At 37.7% G+C, this 19,826-nt stretch overlaps 1 protein-coding gene across 1 annotated transcript in view; it reads left to right on the forward strand.

Annotated features, from left to right (window-relative positions):
* The window catches only part of LOC110441924 (H(+)/Cl(-) exchange transporter 7-like), a gene marked incomplete at its 5' end in the record, with an annotated part of 75,485 nt that overhangs the window by 40,840 nt on the left and 14,819 nt on the right, over positions 1 to 19,826 (forward strand). The window contains 6 exons of the mRNA XM_021485233.1: positions 2,143 to 2,236; positions 4,662 to 4,840; positions 7,294 to 7,308; positions 16,092 to 16,268; positions 16,798 to 16,883; positions 18,044 to 18,161. Of these exons, the coding sequence (XP_021340908.1) occupies positions 2,143 to 2,236; positions 4,662 to 4,840; positions 7,294 to 7,308; positions 16,092 to 16,268; positions 16,798 to 16,883; positions 18,044 to 18,161 (669 nt within the window). The remainder of the gene's footprint in view (positions 1 to 2,142; positions 2,237 to 4,661; positions 4,841 to 7,293; positions 7,309 to 16,091; positions 16,269 to 16,797; positions 16,884 to 18,043; positions 18,162 to 19,826) is intronic.

Genomic DNA, 19,826 nt, shown 5'->3' on the forward strand with positions numbered 1-19,826 from the left:
AGGTAGGCCATCCCAAAAACAGGTCATCACAGCTAAGGTAGGCCATCCCAGAAACAGGTCATCACAGCTGAGGTTGGTTATCACAGCTGAGGTAGGCCATCCCAAAAACAGGTCATCACAGCTGAGGTAGGCCATCCCAAAAAAGGTCATCACAGCTAAGGTAGACCATCCCAAAAACAGGTCATCACAGCTGCGGTAGGCCATCCCAAAAACAGGTCATCACAGCTCAGGTAGGCCATCCCAAAAAAGGTCATCACAGCCAAGGTAGACCATCCCAAAAACAGGTCATCACAGCTAAGGCAGGTTAAGGTAGACCATCCCAAAAACAGGTCATCACAGCTAAGGTAGGTTAAGGTAGACCATCCCAAAAACAGGTCATCACAGCTAAGGCAGGTTAAGGTAGACCATCCCAAAAACAGGTCATCACAGCTGAGTTAGGCCATCCCAAAAACAGGTCATCACAGCTGAGGTAGGCCATCCCAAAAACAGGTCATCACAGCTGAAGTAGGCCATCCCAAAAAAGGTCATCACAGCTAAGGTAGGCCATCCCAAAAACAGGTCATCACAGCTGAGGTAGGCCATCCCAAAAACAGGTCATCACAGCTGAGGTAGGTTATCACAGCTAAGATAGGCAATCTCAAATATAGGTAATCCCAAAATAGGTCATCACAGCTCATGTAGGTCTTCACAGACAAGTTTGGTCATCACAGACAAGGATGATCATCACAGACAAGTTAGGTCATCACTGATGAGTTAGGTCATCACAGACAAGTTAGGTCATTATAGCTAAGGTAGGTCATCACAGACAAGTTAGGTCATCACAGCTGAGGATGGTCATCACAGACAAGTTAGGTCATTATAGCTAAGGATGGTCATCACAGACAAGTTAGGTCATCACAGCTAAGGATGGTCATCACAGACAAGTTACGTCTTTATAGCTAAGGATGGTCATCACAGACAAGTTAGGTCATTATAGCTATAATGTAGGTCATCACAGAAAAGTTAGGTCATCACAGCTAAGGATGGTCATCACAGACAAGTTACGTCTTGATAGCTATAATATAGGTCATCACAGACAAGTTAGGTCATCACAGACAAGTTACGTCTTTATAGCTAAGGATGGTCATCACAGACGAGTTAGGTCATTATAGCTATAATGTAGGTCATCACAGAAAAGTTAGGTCATCACAGCTATGGATGGTCATCACAGACAAGTTACGTCTTGATAGCTATAATATAGGTCATCACAGACAAGTTAGGTCATCACAGACAAGTTAGGTCATTATAACTATAATGTAGGTCATCACAGACAAGTTAGGTCATCACAGACAAGTTAGGTCATAATAGCTAAGGTAGGTCATCACAGACAAGTTAGGTCATAATAGCTAAGGTAGGTCAAAGCTAAGGTAGGTCATCAACGCTAAGGTAGGTCATCAAAGCTAAGGTAGGTCATCTGATCTTAACCCAGGGTTAGGAATGTAATCCAGTACGTTGTACCTAGTTTATATGACTGAATAAAATCCTTACCCTGATGTTTGAAATGTGTATTGCACCAATTTTCATCAATTGCTTATAAAAAAACTACCAGAACCCATTCATCTGCCTTTTTGTATCAAAAAGGTTATACACTGATACACAGATTTACTCTGACAATAAACATGAAATATATACAGGATTAACAATCCTTTGATAGTCAGCTTGTAGTATACTGAATTATAATTTTAAAGTTCACAGCTTGATTTTTTACTTTTGTGGCTGATTTTTCCAATGTTCATCAACATGGGTAATTTTTTATGCTTGAAATTGATTCAGGCTAGAGTGTGGGAAACCAGTTTATATCCTGGATCATTTGACCTATAAGCACACAAAGGAAGGTGCTGTTACTAGATTAGACAGTATGTCAACAGTTCCTCACTGGTACACTGTGTACACATATCTAGGGTTCCAGTGTCTTGTCTGTATCTCCCTGCCTCCGCTGTATTGTCTCCAGTAAGGACTTAAAATTTGATAAACGAGACACTGCAGCACGGGACTGATCTGTAATCTGATAAGTTATAAACAGTATAGAATCTACAATCATCACTTTTCATGCTATTCTGGCCACACTTTTCTCCTTTTGATAGTGATGTTTCTGTTTTTCAGTTGCACTGTGAGGAAGGACAGTATAACAGTATGTCATTGTTATTTCTCACCACTCCAGAAGGTTGTCTCAAGGCACTTCTTCACGACCCATTTGGTAAGTTGTGGAGGGGTTCAATAAGTATCTAGTAAGTTGCAGTTTTTAAAAAAGAGTGCTGTCAATAAGGGTCTGGGTGTGGTAAATTATGGGTTATTTGGAGGACTGGGGTTGGTTAATAAATATGTTTTGGGTAATTAGGTGGTTATTAAAATATCTGCTTTTATTAAGGGACCAGTGTTTGGTAATTTGAGGGTTGTTTTGAGGACTAGAGTTAATGAGTTTCCGGATTTGGTAAGTTGGAATTTATTTAAGTGCCCACGGTCTGTGCGTCTTACTGTCTTATTGATATGAACCATCAGTTTTAGCTCACCTGGTCCAAAGGTATGCCATACCGCAGCGTCCGTCGTCCGTCCGTCCGTCAACTTTTCCTCTAAAGCGCTACTTATCCTGAACGGCCAAGTAGATTTTGAATAAACTTGGTCTAGAGTATCCTTAGGCCAAGGGGGCTCAATTTTGTATAAACGGTGGGTGTGGCCCCCCTGGGGGCATAGGGGTGGGGCTCAATAGGGGAAATAGAGGGAAAACCTTGAAAATCTTTCTTCTACCGTAGAGATGAAAGGATTTTATCCTAATTTAGTCTGGAGCATCCTTGGGCCAAGGGGACTCAATTTTGTATAAATGGTGGGTGTGGCCCCCCTGGGGGCTGGGGGGCCGGGCCCAATAGGGGAGGGGAACCAATCTTTCATAAACCATGGGTCTGGCCCACCAGGGGCCTGAGAGGTGGGGCCCAATAGGGGAAACATAGCAAATTATTCTTTTAAATCCTTCTTCTTCTGTCAGAATGAAAGGATTTGTTCCATATTTGGTGTGGAACATCCTTGGGTAAAGGGGAACCAATTTTGTATAAACGGTGGGTTTGGCTCCCCTGGGGGCTGAGGGGCAGGGCGCAACAGGGGAAATATAGCAAATTCTTTAATATCCTTCTTTTTCTGTAGGAATGAAAGGATTTGTTCCATATTTGGTCTGAAGCATCCTTGGGTGAAAGGAAACCAATTTTGTATAAACCGTGGGTCTGGCCCCTCAGGGGCCTGAGGGGCGGGCCCAGTAGAGGAAACATAGCAAATTATTCTTTAAAATCCTTCTTCTTCTGTAGGAATAAAAGGATTTGGTCCATATTTGATGTGAAGCATCCTTGGGTGAAGAGGAACCAATTTTGTATAAACGTTGGGTGTGGCCCCCCTGGGACCTGAGGGGTGGGGCCCAATATGGGAAATAGAAGTAAAACCTTTATAATCCTTCTTCTACCATATGGATTGAGGGATTTTATCCTAATTTAGTCTGAAGCATCCTTGGACAAAAGGGACTCAATTTTGTATAAACAGCGAGTGTGGCCCACCTTGGGATAGAAGGGAGGGGCCCATGCAATAGGGGAAACATAGCAAATTCTTCAAATACCTTCGTCTTCTGTACGAATGACAGGATTTTGTCCAAATTTGGTATGAAGCATCATTGGGTGAAGGGGAACCAATTTTGTATAAACAGTGTGTCTAACCCCCCTGGAGGCAGAGAGGCTGGGCCCAATAGGGGAAATAGAGGTAAAACCTTTAAAATCTTTCTTTTACCATAGGAATTTAGGGATTTTATCCTAATTAAGTCTGGAGCATCCTTGGGCCAAGGGGACTTAATTTTGTATACACAGTGGGTGTGGTCTCCCAGGGGGCAGAAGGGCGGGGGCCAATAGGAGAAATAGAGGTAAAACCTTTTAAATCCTTCTTCGACCATCAAGATTAAGGGATTTTTTCCATATTTAGTCTTTGTATAATTGGTGGGTATTACCCCCTAGGGGCATAGGGGTGGGGCTCTGTTTGAAGTTTGTTCTCGCTATATCTTAAGTACTGGATGGATCTTTCTGAAATTTCATATGTACTTACAGCACCTACCCTGGAGTGCTATATCTTTACTTCATACCAATTATTTTAAACATATTCAGGTGAGTGATACAGGCCCTCTGGGCCTCTTGTTACAGGTGGCCACACCCCTGTGAGTCTCGCTGTGTTATTACTGTGAACCATTGTTTTTACAGATGCCCACGGTCCTGTGAGTCTCACTGTGTTATTACTGTGAAGCATTGTTTTTACAGATGCCCACGGCCCTGTGAGTCTCACTGTGTTATTACTGTGAACCATTGTTTTTACAGATGCCCACAGCCCTGCGAGTCTCACTGTGTTTTTACTGTGAACCATTGTTTTTACAGATGCCCACGGCCCTGTAAGTCTCAGTGTGTTATTACTGTGAACCATTGTTTTTAAAGATGCCCACCGCCCTGTGAGTCTCACTGTGTTATTACTGTGAACCATTGTTTTTACAGATGCCCATCGCCCTGTTAGTCTCACTGTGTTATTACTGTGAACCATTGTTTTTACAGATGCCCACAGCCCTGTGAGTCTCACTGTGTTATTACTGTGAACTTTTGTTTTTACAGATGCCCACGGCCCTGTGAGTCTCATAGTGTTCACAATAGTGTTCTTTTTCCTTGGGGTATGGACGTACGGCCTCAGTGTGTCCAGCGGAGTCTTCATCCCCTCCCTGGCCATCGGAGCTGCGTGGGGACGACTTATCGGGATCGGGGTGGTGCACATGTTCCCAGACAACACTCACCTGGTCAGTATGTTACTCTACCAAACCTCCTTTATGCTAGACATACCTGTATAATTAGACTGGTCAGGATTGGTGTTTTCTATTAAACTCTCGATTTAGGGGTTCAGCTAAGTCAACAGGGGTTGTCATGTGATTTGTGTTTATTTTGACATTATCTTCTTAGATAAAATAATTTTTAGGTTACCTGATCATAGGTCATGGTAACCTATTGTGATAGTCTTTTGTCTGTCGTCGTCAGTCGTGCGTTAACTTTTCCTTGTGAACACAATAACTTGAGTAAATGTTAACCGAGTTGTATGAAGCTTTGTATGCAGCCATATATCAATTAGATGTTGGACGAGTTTGAAAATGGGAATTATTCGACAGTAACTTACAGAGTTATTGCCCTTTGTAATATTATTATTATTGGAACTTGTGAACACGATAACTTGAGTAAATATTAACCGAGTTTGATGAAACTTTGTATGCAGCCATATATCAATAAGATCTCGGACAAGTTCGAAAATGGGAATTATTCGACAGTAACTTACAGAGTAATTGCCCTTTGTAATAATATGATTATTGGACCTTGTGAACACGATAACTTGAGTAAATGTTAACCGAGTTTGATGAAACTTTGTATGCAGCCATATATCAATAAGATCCTGGACTCTAACTGGAAATTATTTGACAGTAACTTACAGAGTTATTGCCCTTTGTAATAATATTATTATTGGACCTTGTGAACATGATAACTTAAGTAATTATCAACTAACTTTGATGAAACTTTGTATGCGGCCTTATATCAATAAGATCTTGGATGAGATAGAAAATGGGAATTATTCGACAGTAACTTACAGAGTTATTACCCTTTGTTATAATATGATTATTGGACCTTGTAAACACGATAACTTGAATAAATGTTGACAGAGTTCAATTTGGACCTTGTCAACACGATAACTTGAATAAATGTTGACGGAGTTCAATGAAACTTTGTCAGCAGTGTTACATCTAAAAGATCTTGGACAAGTTGACAACGAAAATTTTGTTATGACATGAAGCAAAGTTGATGAAAATTATACAAGGAGTCGACTCACCAAAGGTCAAGGTCACTTGGTAAAAAATCTAGGTCAAACTTTATATCATTTTACTGATGAATTCTTAGTTCTGAGCATCGGATTTCATCACTAATGAACATTTTATGACATTATGAAGCAAAGTTGGTCAGAATTAAACAAAGATTTGACTCGACAAGTGTCAGTCACCGAGTAAAAGGTCAAACTTCATATCTTTTCACTGATAAATAACAAAGAATCAACTGACCAAAGGGAATTTAGTGTTGTGTTGCTTTGCATAATTGTGAAGATCAAAGAACACAGTAAATTTAATCGAGCAGGGTGGGGGGGAGGGTACATGTATGATTTACAGACATTTTCTAGTCTTTAGAATTTCACTTCTANTTATAAAGGTGGGCGCCAGGATCCCTCTGGGATCTCTTGTTTTTATTCATGACGCATTTTTGCTACTTACGTTGTGCTATTAAAATTTTGTCCCTTATTTAATAAATCATTGATTTACGCTTTTATTTGTTTCTTTTAACTAAGAACAGAAGACATACAGTTACCAAGTTTGTTCAAAACAGACCCCTTGGGTCAAAATTGGAGTCACACCCATTTATTTCAGTTATTGTGTTCACAGGGTCCAACAATAATAGAATTACCAAGGGAATAACTATGTAAGTTATGGTAAAATTGGTCCGGTATTCAAACTCATCCAAGATCTCATTGATACAAAGCTGCATACAAAGTTTCATCAAAATCGGTTCATATTTACTGAAGTTATTGTGTTCACAAGGAAAAATTAATGGACGATGCAGCAAGGTTACTCCGAACAACGAAAAGTATGAATTGGCCCCTGGATGACAGTCCTAATTTGAATCAGATGTCAGGTGACCGTTAAGGCCCATGGGCCTCTTGTTAATGATATATTTATTTTGATTTTACTTCTAAGGTCCATTGTTGGCACTGCAGTGTATTTACTTGGAGTAAAATCCTACCACTGACTGTGTTTTATTGCTAGGAAAATCTGATCACTCACTTCTATATGATGTAGTTAAGTTTAAAAAAAAAAGTATTTACTCTTTAAGATGACTTTCAGTTTGAACTCAGTCGCAAAGGATGAATGCTGGGTTCAACTTCTATTTCATAGAGCAGTGATAAAAACAGTAACTGGGGAAAAGGGTGCGATAACATTTGTTATAAGAATAAACTGCAGTTTAATGGGTGTTAATTACTATAACAAGTGTTAGACATATTACTCTATGTGCAGCATATCTGCTGGCAGGAGGGAAGTTCAGCAACAGTGATAAAATATATGTAACAAGTAGACAGAAATGTTACGCAGCTACAACAGAGGAAGTACATGTAGGGTAAGGACATGTTCTTTGTAACCTAAACCATATGTCTTCATTCGAACAGGTGTCTTTGAATAAGGCAGGTAGAGTTCTAACTACATGATTGGTTGTTGATTGTGTCATTTCTAGTGCATATCATTTATTGACTTCTTATCTGCTTCGTTAATTGTGTTTGCTGTTTGTGTTTGCAATAGCTTTTCACTATAATCTTCCACCAATTTCGCTACAATCCAAAGTCTGTTAACGAAACATGTTATTAAAACATTTAGCAGATTGTAAACGAAACAATTTATATCGCTTAAAGTTAACCGTAATCAAAACGTGTATGTCATTCAGACATAATAATGAGAGTACCATACCAGATGGTAACTTACCCGGTACTGTATAACTGGATCAAACTTATCTGCATTGCAGCAAATATAGGACGATATTCTGTCAATAGGATATATGTAAATGTGAAACTGCCAAAGAAATGAACTACAACTGTTAAGTGTTGTACAGTATAAAAAACCTAACATGCACTGTGACCGGTAAGAGTTCTAGAGATGTTGCTGACACCTAGTGAAAGGAGAAACACAATTTTCATAAAATTTGCAGTCATTGATGCTGTTTTAATTATTGATTGTAAATTGTAATAAAACATTTTTACCAGAGCTTGTTGGAGGAAAATCAGCGTGTCAGACCTATATAGGAGTTATTTGGCTCATCCCGGATTGTGTTACCCAGATTCTGCTCTAGATAATTATAAGCATTTAGAGCTCAGGACATCTTAAGACTTAAAAAGTCAAAGAGATTTTTAAGACTTAAGAGAGTCACAGAGAATGTTAAGTCTAAAAGAGTCACAAAGAATGTTAAGTCTTAAAGAGTCACAGAGAATCTTAAGACTTAACAGAGTCACAGAGAATCTTAAGACTTAACAGAGTCACTGAGAATCTTAAGACTTAACAGAGTCACAAGACATCTAATTAATAACAGTCACAAGACAACATAAGAGTCACAGAATTACAGGCTGCCTTAGACTTATAAGATACATTCCTCAGAATTCATGAATCAAACTTGTTCGTAGCAGATTTGAATATGTTTATGTTGTGTTGAGATTTTCAAGTCTTTCGTTTTTTAAGACTTTTTTCTTTTTAAGTGTTCCTCTTTTGATGTTGTTTTCAGTTTCCTTTTGTCAGACTGGTATTTTAAGCTTAAATGATTTTTACCTAGTTGACAGTGTCCTTAATTTTGTTTGGAGTTTTATGACTTAGAGAGGGTTACATTCAAATCTGTGTTTCAGTGTAAAGTTAAACAGCTAATCAGGTTTCTTGGCCTCACTAAAGTATTGCGTATCCCCCAATGCGATAATCCAAATGTGGCATAGATCAATTTGGGCCATTTTGCTTCAAAGAAATGAAGACTATGTTACTACAATGTGAATCATGATCATGCAACCTTTTAAAATTATCATTTGAAAGGTCAAAGGTCATGCATCATCTCTGCAGTGAAAGCAACTAGTGATAATATTCTAATGTCTTAGAAAGTCAAGGATTTATTTTGAACATATATACACAAGAAGGTTTACCAGGTGTTATCACCAAGTCAGACAGCGTTGACTTCATAATTGAGTGTATTTTGTGACATTATCACCAAGTCAGACAGCGTTGACTTCATAATTGAGTGATAATCCAAATGTGGCATAGATCAATTTGGGCCATTTTGCTTCAAAGAAATGAAGGCTATGTTACTACAATGTGAATCATGATCATGCAACCTTTTAAAATTATCATTTGAAAGGTCAAAGGTCATGCATAATCTTTTCATTCAACATATTGAAATATTGGAAATCTTCTCTAATATGTCAGTATAAAAACTACAGTGAAAGCAACTAGTGATAATATTCTAATGTCTTAGAAAGTCAAGGATTTATTATAAACATATATACACAAGAAGGTTTACCAGGTGTTATCACCAAGTCAGACAGCGTTGACTTCATAATTGAGTGTATTTTGTGACAACACGTCTGTCAGTACATGTATCAATAACCAATCTCCTTTGTCTCCAACTCTACAGCTCCGTGTTAATCAAAGGCAGCTGGACTATAATATTGCTTTCTCTAAGCTTTCTGTATACCTATAACTGAACGGTAACAATTACCTGTTTTTGATTATACTTTACTCATTTTGTAATTGATTGTGTATTAATGTATTCATGAATCCTGATCAATTTGTTATAAATAAATTCTTTTTAAAGCTAACTATTTTGGTTAAGGAATCCATTGACTGTTTGTCTATAGTTTAAAGCTTTGTTGTTGGCATCCCTGCCTGGTCAGTTGTAATATTTTTCTTCCTGTTACATAGTTACTCAATGGAACGTAATGTTTTAAAAGAAATTACATTTGTTTATTGCAAACATACTCAATATCTTGGATTTTTTATTTTTCAGATTTTCTCTAATGTGTTTTAATTTTTCATTTCTTTCACTTTCAAATGGAAATATCAAAGGACTTTTCATATCTTCAGCTTCAAGTGATTGCTTTCTGCTGGTATAATATTGATCTGTAATTTGAAATATCAAAGGTGATGTAAGTCTGCAAAACTCATTAAATCAACATATAAAAATGTAGCTCTTAAAGGCATGAATGTTATATTTAAACAAAAAAAAAACATAAAATAATTTCAATGGGAAAACTGAATATTGAAGTTCCTGTTTATTTCCCTAAGACATTGGAACCGTTAATGACTTGTCATAAATAGAACCTGTCCATTAGAACTAATGTTCAGTGGTGATATAGATATTTTTCTAGAAATATGTCTTGATATTTAAACACTAACACACATATATTCATATACGTGATCACTGATGGTGATTTTCCTGTGGGACTTGCTTACATTATAAGAACCCACAATAACTAGTTTCAGTAACTGGATTCAATAGCTTTTTGAAACGTGATCCAGGGCTCCTCAAAATGAATTCTTCAGAAATCACTTAGTATTTAGATATTTGTATGTGTAATATAATTGAGAGTGAGGTAATAGTTTGCTTGTAGATGGTCAGTGTTGTGGAATCATGTCATAGATGAAGGTATGGTAAATTAAGTATTGTATTGTTAGTCAGCAGGCCCTTTAGGACCTTTGCTTGTGTGTTTTAGTTTAGATAAGACTTATAAAGTATGTACAAATGTTAAATACCATATGTATATGTAAATATTGTGTTAACTAACAGTACATATAGACCAGTCATACACAAGGTAATACATTGTATAGCAATAGTTATAGACCAGTCATACACAAGGTAATACATTGTATAACAATACAGTTATAGACCAGCCATACACAAGGTAATACATTGTACAACAATACAGTTATAGACCAGTCAAACACAAGGTAATACATTGTGTAGCAATATAGTTATAGACCAGTCATACACAAGGTAATACATTGTAAAACAATACAGTTATAGACCAGCCATACACAAGGTAATACATTGTACAACAATACATTTATAGACCAGTCAAACACAAGGTAATACATTGTGTAGCAATATAGTTATAGACCAGTCATACACAAGGTAATACATTGTAAAACAATACAGTTATAGACCAGCCATACACAAGGTAATACATTGTACAACAATACAGTTGAAGACCAGTCATGCACAAGGTAATACATTGTACAACAATAAAGTTACAGACCAGTCAAACACAAGGTAATACATTGTACAACAATACAGTAACAGACCAGTCATACACAAGGTAATACAGTGTACAACAATACAGTAACAGACCAGTCAAACACAAGGAAATACATTGTACAACAATACAGTTATAGACCAGTCAAACACAAGGTAATACATTGTGTAGCAATATAGTTATAGACCAGTCATACACAAGGTAATGCATTGTATAGCAATACAGTTATAGACCAGCCATACACAAGGTAATACATTGTACAGCAATACAGTAACAGACCAGTCAAACACAAGGTAATACATTGTATAGCAATATAGTTATAGACCAGTCATACACAAGGTAATGCATTGTATAGCAATACAGTTATAGACCAGCCATACACAAGGTAATACATTGTACAGCAATTCAGTTACAGACCAGTCATACACAAGGTAATACATTGTATAGCAATATAGTTATAGACGAGTCATACACAAGGTAATACATTGTATAGCAATACAGTTATAGACCAGCCATACACAAGGTAATACATTGTACAGCAATACAGTAACAGACCAGTCAAACACAAGGAAATACATTGTACAACAATACAGTTATAGACCTGTCATACACAAGGTAATACATTGTACAACAATACAGTTATAGCCCAGTCAAACACAAGGTAATACATTGTATAGCAATATAGTTATAGGCCAGCCATACACAAGGTAATACATTGTACAGCAATACAGTTATAGACCAGTCATACACAAGGTAATACATTGTACAACAATAAAGTTACAGACCAGTCAAAAACAAGGTAATACATTGTACAACAATACAGTTATAGATCAGTCAAACACAAGGTAATACATTGTACAACGATACAGTTATAGACCAGTCATACACAAGGTAATACATTGTATAGCAATATAGTTATAGGCCAGCCATACACAAGGTAATACATTGTACAGCAATTCAGTTACAGACCAGTCATACACAAGGTAATATATTGTACAGCAATACAGTTATAGACCAGTCATACACAAGGTAATACATTGTATAGCAATACAGTTATAGCCCAGCCATACACAAGGTAATACATTGTACAGCAATACAGTTGTTGTTCAGTCAGTATATACAGTTGAAGACCAGTCATGCACAAGGTAATTCATTGTACAACAATAAAGTTACAGACCAGTCAAAAACAAGGTAATACATTGTACAACAATACAGTTGAAGACCAGTCATGCACAAGGTAACACATTGTACAACAATACAGTTATAGACCAGTCATACACAAGGTAATACATTGTATAGCAATATAGTTATAGGCCAGCCATACACAAGGTAATACATTGTACAGCAATACAGTTATAGACCAGTCATACACAAGGTAATACATTGTATAGCAATACAGTTATAGCCCAGCCATACACAAGGTAATACATTGTACAGCAATACAGTTATAGACCAGTCATACACAAGGTAATACATTGTACAGCAATACAGTTGTTGTTCAGTCAGTATATACACTGTACAAAGCTGGTTACATGGAGTATTACTATAATTATTGGTGGTTATAAAGAGAAATTTACGTTTCTAGTGAAATGTTTTTTAACAGTTGATATTCACTTTTCTGTTCAAAAAAATCTTAAACAGAAATTAAATACATTTTCATATATATAGAAGACTCTTAATGCTTAGGTTAGAAAGCAAAATTCAGTAAGCTCATGTGAGGAGAAATGTAACTTTCGACATGTTGTATTGTGTTATATTTTACCAACAAATATTACACAGTTTACATACAGTCAAATCCAAAATCAATATTTATAGTAAGTCTTATATTAATAGAGAGTGACAGTTATAAAAGATGTTGATATAGTGGTATACCTACTGCTACCACTGCTTTCCATTGGTATGATCTGTTGTTCTGGTAAAGGGGAGATAATCTGACTACATTGGCAGGTCTTGTTCAATTGGATTGTGTTACAACTTATATCTCAGACAATACATTTGAAATGTTTACATTAAGATCATTAAACTTAATCAAAGGTTTAACGCACTAATATTTGAAATTTATATAACATGGAATTGAGTTTAAAATTATTTCTGTGTATATATTTGCTGCAAGAATGTCACAAAAGGGCACAGAATTTGATTGCGAAGTGTATGTTATTTTGTGTCGCCATTTGATAGAAATTAGTAATGCTTGATATTTTATGTCACCAATATATATATGTAACAAGAAGTCCTGATGAAATGAGTAATGTATATTATTTTATGTCAGCCTTTGATATATATATATGCATGTAACAAGAAGTCCTGATGAAATAATCTCTGCATGACTGTGTAGATGATGTCAGAGTAGGGAGATAGCAGTGGTGTGTGTATACATAGTGACAGTGTGCACCACCAGTACAGTAACCTTGTAACCTGATAGTCTCGCTGTACATGGTGTAATAATGACTTTACCAGACCCCTGGCTGTGTACGCACATGTATAACATGCCCGAACTGCATCTCAGGGTCATATATCAAACTAGCATGCTTACCATTAACTGTTTTTCAAGTTACATGTAATTCAATTGTGTTAATTAAATAAAACAGATGTTTATGATAAAACAGATGTATTTAAATTAGTTCATTAGCAAGCATATCAATGTGTTTACAGATATTATGTAACACATATACATATATGTACAGTTTCGTAGAAGATACTGATTTATATTTACATGACAAATCTCTTTTGTAGTGCGCAATTTTTATTCAAGTTAAGCAATTGGACTGTTTATTTTTTCTTAAAACAGCTTTAATATGTATTTCTCTCAAAAATATATTAATGTTTGGTTGTAAGGAGAAAGGAAATTACTCTTAGAACTTTTGACACTACCTCGGGACCACAAGATGAAGAATTTTATTCAAGTCTCGTATTTCCTATAGGCAACTAAAGTCTAATGTTTCCATCAGGATATAGCAATCTGGTGTTCTCTTCTGATAATAAAATTGGAATGTTCCATTTAGCCTATAAAAGTCTGTTCCAATCAATTTATAAACTTGGATGCTTTTCTCATACATTTTCAAATGTCAAAACTGAAACAATATTTCAGCTGCCATCAATTTGTTTTCATTAATAAATTCACGTTGCGAAATGAAACCCTTTTTAAACTACATAATTGATTATATTTTATTAACTGAGATGTCTTACTGTTGTTGCTAGAAATTATATTTTTATGGGAAGTTGTATGGAAGTTCAATCTTCGCTAGCCAAGTAATCCCTTCGTATACACTCCACTTACCCTTGGCGGATATAGCTGTGTTTACTGGGCCTTCAAATTTTCCTGCGGTGCCAATCGCTCACATCCAATGAAATTGCGTTTTACCTATAGCGCTGTTGACGAAGGAAAACAGAAATGGCGACAGCTATATCCGCTAAGGGTAAGTGGAGTGTATACAAAGCGAACGCCTGGCTTGCGAAGAAAGAAAATTCACGGCGACGTCTATATCCGCCAAGGGTAAGTGGAGTGTATACAAAGCGAACGCCTGGCTAGCAAAGAAGGAAAACAGTAATGGCGACGGCTATATCGGCCAAGGGGAAGTGGAGTGTATACCATGCGAACGCCTGTCTTGCGAACGCCTGGCTAGCGAAGAAGGAAAGTTCAAGGCGACTGCTATATCCGCCAAGGGTAAGTGGAGTGTATACAAAGCGAACGCCTGGCTAGCGAAGTAGGAAAGTTCACGGCGACTGCTATATCTGCCAAGGGTAAGTGGAGTGTATACAAAGCGAACGCCTGGCTTGCGAAGAAGGAAACTTCACGGCGACGGCTATATCCGCCAAGGGTAAGTGGAGTGTATACAAAGCGAACGCCTGGCTTGCGAAGAAGGAAAATTCACGGCGACGGCTATATCCGCCAAGGGTAAGTGGAGTGTATACAAAGCGAACGCCTGGCTAGCGAAGAAGGAAAATTCACGGCGACGGCTATATCCGCCAAGGGTAAGTGGAGTGTATACAAAGCGAACGCCTGGCTTGCGAAGAAAGAAAATTCACGGCGACGTCTATATCCGCCAAGGGTAAGTGGAGTGTATACAAAGCGAACGCCTGGCTAGCGAAGTAGGAAAGTTCACGGCGACTGCTATATCTGCCAAGGGGAAGTGGAGTGTATACAAAGCGAACGCCTGGCTAGCGAAGTAGGAAAGTTCACGGCGACTGCTATATCTGCCAAGGGTAAGTGGAGTGTATACAAAGCGAACGCCTGGCTAGCAAAGAAGGAAAACAGTAATGGCGACGGCTATATCGGCCAAGGGTAAGTGGAGTGTATACAAAGCGAACGCCTGGCTAGCGAAGAAGGAAAGTTCAAGGGGACTGCTATATCCGCCAAGGGTAAGTGGAGTGTATACAAAGCGAACGCCTGGCTTGCGAAGAAGGAAAGTTCACGGCGACGGCTGTATCCACCAAGGGGAAGTGGAGTGTAAACAAAGCGAACGCCTGGCTAGCGAAGAAGGAAAATTCACGGCGACGGCTATATCCGCCAAGGGTAAGTGGAGTGTATACAAAGCGAACGCCTGGCTAGCAAAGAAGGAAAACAGTAATGGCGACGGCTATATCGGCCAAGGGTAAGTGGAGTGTATACAATGCGAACGCCTGGCTAGCGAACGCCTGGCTAGCGAAGAAGGAAAGTTCAAACATTTCTTTAAAATAATTTCAGCTTCTTTGATTACACAATTGTCTTGCAGCTGCAGTAATCAAAACTGTATATAAAGGTTTCTGACGAAGACTGGGGATGCTTGTGAATGTTTTGTGGTTGATACAAACTTTAAGTATTTTGATGCAGGATTTACCTTTTTTTCGCTATTTTATTGCCATTAAAATGAACCTTTTGTGTTGAAAGGCATGTTAATCGACTAACTTAGCTACAACTTTATATAAATGCTTAAATACTTATTTCCCTAACTAGATCTATATATAGTAACAACTGGGGGGTGGAGACGCAACGTCCCTGCAAGGAATTCAGTTCCATAGTGGCGGTAGGGATCCTGGGGTGGATACCTTAATGGTATTCAACAGTGCTCATCAGGGAAAGCAGAGCAAATGAAAGTAGAAATGATGAGCAACGACACCACTGAATCCGGTACAAAATGTAACGTTTGATTTACATCCTAGGTTTATTAAGTTTACTTTGTATTCACAGTGCATTTTGTATCATTTTCCAGCAAATGGATGTGGGGAAGTATGCGTTGATAGGTGCGGCCAGTCAACTAGGGGGTATCTTACGTACGACCATCAGCCTGACTGTGATCATAGTGGAGTGTACAGGAGACGTGGCATTTGGTCTGCCCATCATGATCGTGCTTATGATATCCAAGTGGGTCGGGGACTTCATAACCACGGTAAGATGTCCATCACACTGGACTGAAAGCTACATGAGGTTAATGAAATGAGCTAGTTGGGTACAACGGGGGTCTGTCTACAATAGGATGCTATTGTAATAGGAACAGAAAAATGCACAGCCAGACTGGTTCGAAACCCAGGACCTCCAGAACTTTAGACCTGTAGACACTCTGCCAATTACAGTACATGGCAAAATGTACAAAAAACTACAACCCACTTAATCATTGTTCATTCTATAAAGAGTTAAAAGCTCTTCACTGTTAACATTATTTTATGAAATAAATAAATCCTGCAAATTTCATCCGGTCCATGAAGCAAACAGGAAAATGTTTACCCCATTAATAATGATTAAGTTTCCTGAGCCTATATTGAAATATTAGATGGACAGACTTATACATAAATGTGCACATTAACAGTACTTGTATAGGTAGTTTGTTGTAGCCATGATGTAGCCCAGAGAAGTTGTGCTGTGTTTGACATGATCACTGAGATGTAGTCTTACAGTTATTCTGCCTATTGTGTTACCAGGGGCTATATGACATGAATGTAGAAGTGAGTGGAATACCCTTGCTGCCTTGTGAACCTCCGCCCCTCTGTGATGATCTCCGAGCAAGGTGAGTGGTATACCCCTGTCTCCTGAAACCCAGCCCTTCTGTGAAAATCCCGGGGCAAGGTGAGTGGTATACCCCTGTGTCCTGAAACCCAGCCCTTCTGTGAAAATCCCGGGGCAAGGTGAGTGGTATACCCGTGTCTCCTGAAACCCAGCCCTTCTGTGAAAATCCTGGGGCAAGGTGAGTGGTATACCCGTGTCTCCTGAAACCCAGCCCTTCTGGGAAAAACCCGGGGCAAGGTGAGTGTTATACCTCTGGTGTGAAATGGGCACCCATTTATCTATGATGACCTCGCGATCGGGGCAAGGTGAATGGTATAACCCTGGTGTGCAATGGGCTCCCACTTATCTGTGGTGAACTTGAGGCAAGGTGGGTAATTTACCCTTGTTGTCTCATGAACCCCTTCCCTTCTGTGACAACCTCGGGGCATGGCGAGTTGTTACCCTTGCTGTTTTTTTAAACCCGCCCCTCTATGACAAGTTCGGATAAAGGTGAGCTATATACTCCTGATTTGAAAAATTCTCTGTGACAATCTCAGGGCAAGGCGAGTCCTTTATATTGTTTCCTGAAACCTAGCTCTCTGTGTTGATCTATGATGAATTAATGGAGTGAAAAATCATATGGGGCTTTATTCAAATTGTAAATTTTGAATTCAGAACCTCCGGGCCATCCGTTCTCCCTTGGGGAGGGGGTAATGTTTACTATAGTTTTATATAAGGAAATAACACTTTTTGGGTATATTTTATCCATTTCCAGCAGAAAATTATTCAAACTTGGTCTGAATCATCTTTGGTGGATTAGGGTATTACATAGTAAAATTGGGATTCCTACCCCATCCCCAGGGGCTAGGACGGGGCCCTAAAGGAAAAATTTACCAATATTTTTAAAATTCTTATCCTTTGACGACATGACAAGTATTGTACTTCACTTAGTTTACATGTTGATTTCCACATCACATCTCAAACAATGAAATTGAGCTACCAGTACCTATAATATAACTCGAGTGACCGTCAAGGCCCTTGGGCCTCTTGTCTCAATTCCGGTCCGTTTCTCTTCCTGTAGTTGGTAATTACTTTTATGTTACCATGGTGATTTTAGTTTCCATGTAATGATGTTTTTATGGTGATATTTTTTGTTGTCTTAAATCAATTTATATTTTTTAGTGAGGTGATGTGCCAGCCACTCACATCATTCAAACCAAAAGTGAAGGTCGGCCATGTTTTGGACATACTTAAGGCTGAGTGTTGCTGTGGCTTCCCTGTGATTGATGATGACCCAATGGTCAGTATTAAGGACTTTCCACCCTTTGTAATACATTTTTTCTTGTCGTATTTTTGTGTCATCATTTCCGTGTTGCGTAACGGGCATTTCAATGCTGTAGTGTAAATTATAGTAACACCAGGTAAACAATAGTGCATGTGCATGATGATTTTATATCGACACCAGAGACACAATATCAAGACTTCACTGGGAAATGTGTAATCACAGTGACCCAGTGGTCAGCATTACTGTTGTCAGTGACCCAGTGGTCAGCATTACTGTTGTCAGTGACCCAGTGGTCAGCATTAATGTTGTTGATTTAAACATTTTTTTTATTTGTCATTCAACAAAAAGGATTAGGCACAAGTGATCTCAACTTAGAAACGCCCTCTCCCATACATTTCATTATATTGATTACATGACAACAACAACAAATATATTTATAATATATATGAACAAAGAAGAAAGGAAGGGAAAAGGGAAGAAAAGAAATTTAGAAGAATAAGAAAGAGAGATGATAGGATAATACTACTGACCTTAAAATCTGTTACTATTTTTAATGTAGGTTTGGACTATATGGAAGATATTTTCATTGTCTTCATCTGACAAATTTGGAGAACCGTACATAATAACATTTAGAGAAATATCACAATAACGTGAGATATCATCCATCAAAATTTGTCTTTGTCTGATATACAGCATACAATCAAAAAAGTAATGGACTGCATTTTCACACTCATTTCCACATGCACACATTGGATCACCTACAATATTAACTCTATACAAATCATAATTTAAACTACTACATGAATGACGCAATCGTGTATGTAAAATATTTAGTTTTCGATTTCCTACATGAANCGCTGTAAATTTTAGCATATGATGACTTACAGTATCATGACCAGATGCTTTTCCTAATTTCAGAATTTTCAAAATATCACATATTTCATCACTTTCAACCACAATAGAATCAAGTACAGAATCAGTTCTGGAATCAAAACTGGGTAAAGATTTGCCAATATCATCTATGTTTGAGATAGAGCTAAAATAATTATTTAGAATATTTGCTTTNAAAGTTTAGTTAGAACTGCCAGAGAACAACCGTCCCAAACTTCACAGGCATATTCCAACACAGGCAACACAAATACTTTATATATTCTTAACAAAGTTTTCCTACTCAACAGTAATTTAAACTTTCGTAGTACTGATACCTTTTTCATGCATGTTTTTTGAATTTCGGAAATATGTAAAGACCATTTTNGAATTTCTCTAAGTTGGGATATGGACTTAACACGTTTAACGGCGTTATGTAACCGGTCTCGTAACTGAAAAGCTTTTCTTAATTGGGAATTCATCNATATATTTCGTGAATTAGATATAAATAACACATCAGTTTTCTGTTGATTAAATTTAGTAAGCCAGTCCTGTGACCATTTGTCAAGTTTTTCCAAATTTCTGTTTACACACATTTCAATATCAGCATGAGAAGACGAAGAATACATCAAAGAGGTATCATCAGCAAATAAGTGTGAAATACAATTTAAATTATCAACAATATCATTAATATAAACAAAAATAACAGAGGACCTAACACACTTCCTTGTGGTACACCAGCATTTGTGTAACCTATATTAGAATACACACCTTTAACAAGAACCTGTTGTTGTCTGTTTGAAATGTAATTTT

The sequence above is a fragment of the Mizuhopecten yessoensis genome, unplaced genomic scaffold, assembly GCF_002113885.1.
Source record: "Mizuhopecten yessoensis strain PY_sf001 unplaced genomic scaffold, ASM211388v2 scaffold716169, whole genome shotgun sequence".
Lineage (NCBI taxonomy): Eukaryota > Metazoa > Mollusca > Bivalvia > Pectinida > Pectinidae > Mizuhopecten > Mizuhopecten yessoensis.